This window comes from Tarenaya hassleriana, unplaced genomic scaffold, assembly GCF_000463585.1.
Source record: "Tarenaya hassleriana unplaced genomic scaffold, ASM46358v1 Cleome1, whole genome shotgun sequence".
Classification (NCBI taxonomy): Eukaryota; Viridiplantae; Streptophyta; class Magnoliopsida; order Brassicales; family Cleomaceae; genus Tarenaya; species Tarenaya hassleriana.
The window spans coordinates 7,590,985-7,594,369 of NW_010960187.1; the positions used below are offsets into that span (position 1 = coordinate 7,590,985).

Sequence of the window (3,385 nt, forward strand, 5' to 3'; positions counted from 1 at the left end):
CTGTTCTAACGACAGCCGGAGTCAGCGCGTTGGACTCTGCCTAGTCTTTCCCTTTATTATTTGGACAGTTCCACACTACAACGATGCTTTGAACATATATATATATATATATATATGTAATTATGTATATATATAAATCATGATCCAGTGAATGCAAAATTTACACACGGTAGGTAGATGATGAGTCCACTTGCTATTAAATTTAAAACATGCCCTTTTTTTACTGCGTTTTTTTAACATATCGTGCCTTACTGCAGATGAAAAATCTTTTTGTTTTGATACATATACCAATCGATGGAGATGTGAAGGGGAAGGCAATCAAGGGCATGCATTTCTTTCTTTCTCTCTCTTTTTCCAAGAAGCCGAATCGAATTTTAGGGTTCGGGTATGAGTATGGGTATGAGATATAGTAGTATCCATCGAATCTTGAAACCCTTACCACGTGATCGCGAGGGTTTTGATTTAGGGTTAAGATTAGAGTTTATTAAAGGAGATGATGAGATTTTTTCTCTCTCCCAATTTTGCTGAAATTGATCTTCATTTCTCGTGGGTCCCCGTTCATCGGGTCTTTTGTCAGTCGCCGCTCGCTTCCCCTCATCCACGGGCCACGGCTCCTCGCCATTCGTCGGGTAAATCTTTGGATCTGCATTTCTTTCGGTCTTCACATCCTTTTGGTTGCCTCGCCGGTCGGGTACCCGACCATCACGAGACCAAAAAGCTGGTATTCCTGATCGAAAAATCTGAAGCAGCAAAACCAAGGCCGGGTCGGGTACAGGAAAAAACTCGGGTACCCGCCCACACCGACCAATACTGGATTCAATCCGATGAAAGGACGAATGTAAACCAAAAGATTCAGGTGTACAGAACGAGTTTGGATTATGGAAGAAGAAAAAAAGTTCTACTCAGGGAGCGAGTTACCTTGCAAAATCTACAAAAACCAAAGCCTTACCTGAAACTGAAATTCCATCGTCTCGGAGGTATTTAAGTTCTTCCTGAAGACGTTCGGACTGCATTTGTGATAAGCTTACGCATATGTATCTCTGTCCATTGCCCTGAATCATGGATCAGGATCCCGCATTTTCCTTCGGTTCAGATTTGGAATTATACTGCAAAAAGTTTAGAAAGCTCCTCGGCTAAGCCATATAGTCGGGACATGAGTTGAGAAGATTCGAGGTACATGGTGTTCCTTCCCCCCCTTTGTGTGTTTTTTGAAAAAAAAATTTAATAAAATAAAATAATAATTTTTCCCTTAGCTGTGATTCTTAGACGAGCAGGCTCTTCTTCCCTCTGATTTTTCCGTCTCCAGAAAGACCGCCTCCACCAGACCTCAAATCCTCTCTGGAGATTCGGGCAATCTTCACTTGAGTTCAAGAACCTATCAAACCAAGCTAAGAAGAACTCTTGTTGCCAAGCTAGAGGTAGTGTGAGGATGGTATTGCTCAATCCTTCCTCTATTAGATACCGATCAAGCCCTTTGGATGCTCTCCTCATCCATCCGAAATCGTTGTAGAATGGTGTCAGCCAGTTCCTCAAAAGCAGACACCTCACTTCCTTTGGCGCCAGAATTTGTCCCTTCCCGATTCCGACAAAGAGCCTAGCGGTCACTCTGCTGATCTCGTACCTGTGAACAGCCGGGACCTTAGGATGCATCTCAGATAACTCGGAGAGAGATGCCCATGTTATCAGAAAATCCTCAGCTATTTGTCTGTCTATCAGAATGTCCAAAACCCAATGCAGATTATCAGCTTGTCTCCCAATCTGGTCTACGTTTTCCATATCCGACGCTGCCGCCTGGAGAAAATGATGCTTAAGCATTTGTAAACACCCATCACAAGCCAGATACAAAGACTCCTTGCTAAGATCATTCCCAGATGAATTCTCGTGGAGCATTTTTGAAACAAGGGTTTTCATGTCACGCCTCGCTTTCTCATCTTTGCCTTCAAGAACAACGTGCAGAAGCTTTAGAAGCACCTCGTCGTTGCTACTGTTACTTCGGTTGTTCCCCTGGCATGCTTCTGCAGAAACCCTTCTTAGAACTTCTGTTGCCCCTACGTTTTCAAGGTGTAGCTCAGACAACAGCGAAGCGATTTTTTCTTCTTCGTCCTCAGACCATGGTGCTGCTTCCAAGTACTCAAGACATGACAGTACCCCAGCATCAAACCCAATTGCAGCTGAAACCTGAGAAACACAAAAGGAAATTGGCAATGACCAGGTAGAACATGTGTATGAACTCTTTTTCAGTTTGTAATTTCTGTAAACCCAGAGATAAGACATCAAACCAAGTAAACATGCAGCATATTACACGCTGTTAATCAAGGATCTGAAATGAGGTTGACTGTCAGCTCTTAAACTTATAACTGGTATAATCGATCATGCGACATTCACTTCAAAGTTCTCAAGCAAAAAGAGAGATGACAACTATCTGATGAACCCCAAGAACCTCTGGTTCAAACAATGCAATGACGAGAGATCAAGAATCTGTGACATCACAAGTCGTATCTGTACTTGTGATGAACAATTCAACTACCCAATTCGTACAAGACAAATCAAGTTGGACCAGATAGACACTTGAACAGACTTCAAATTGCAATTTCCAATTCAACCAGATAGAAACTGAATCCAGGTTCTTGCGTTTCTCCCATGGCAAGAAGTCACAACAATGATCTATGGATAATTTAAGTCCAAACAACCAGCTGTGATTTCACCTGAATCACAAACCATGTTCTTAGATTCAAACAGAGTCATGCCTTCAAACAGTAAGGAATCCGACTGTTTGACTTTCCTCGTTGCGATAATTCTAAAGTTCAAACCTTCCTATTCCAACCATCCTATTCCAGAAAAGCTGCTAAATTCGAGTTGAATATTCCCAAATTACCTTCAAAATGCCGAGAACCCTAAGAACGTCTTGTCTCATCAGCTTCTTCCTCAGATCCCTGCAGTACATCAACATCAACGTTTCTATATATACCTCAACGTCGTCACAATCCGAGATCTCGACAATATACGGGGAAGACGACGGCGGTCGCTGCTGCTTCGACCACCGATCCGACAACTTCATCGCAAAAAACCGACTGTGAGCGACAAGAATCTGCCTGTGTACGCTCATGGTGATGCTAATCCCGTCCTTAGAGCTCAGCGTCAGCTTGACGTCACTTGACGTAGGGTCGTTGAACTGGTTTCCGGGGCTCCGACTCGCCAGGAGATCCGAAATCTTCTGCATTGCGAGCGCCTGCTTGTCCTGAGCTGAGACAACGAGGTGATTCGCCGTCTTCGCACCAGACGACGACGATGACGGTGAAGGCAAAACGCCGTTCCGGATCTGAACCGGCGTCCTCGCTAGTGAATCAGGCTCGCTGGCCATCATCTCGAAGAGCGGTCGACAGTT

General features: G+C 44.0%; 1 protein-coding gene and 1 long non-coding RNA gene across 2 annotated transcripts in view; both read right to left on the reverse strand.

The window, feature by feature from the left end:
• Window positions 1-413: 413 nt before the first annotated feature.
• On the reverse strand, window positions 414-1,190 carry LOC104817864. Its single transcript, XR_772574.1, has 2 exons — window positions 950-1,190; window positions 414-740 (listed from the first exon to the last, which is right to left on the reverse strand). It is a non-coding gene; the product is annotated as an uncharacterized LOC104817864 (long non-coding RNA).
• Window positions 1,191-1,221: 31 nt separating this feature from the next.
• LOC104825249 (BTB/POZ domain-containing protein At1g63850) overlaps window positions 1,222-3,385 on the reverse strand; it is a 2,588-nt gene continuing 424 nt past the window's right edge. Inside the window, exons 2-3 of the mRNA XM_010557549.2 lie at window positions 2,876-3,372; window positions 1,222-2,178 (exon numbers count right to left, since the gene is read on the reverse strand). Of these exons, the coding sequence (XP_010555851.1) occupies window positions 1,222-2,178; window positions 2,876-3,372 (1,454 nt within the window). The remainder of the gene's footprint in view (window positions 2,179-2,875; window positions 3,373-3,385) is intronic.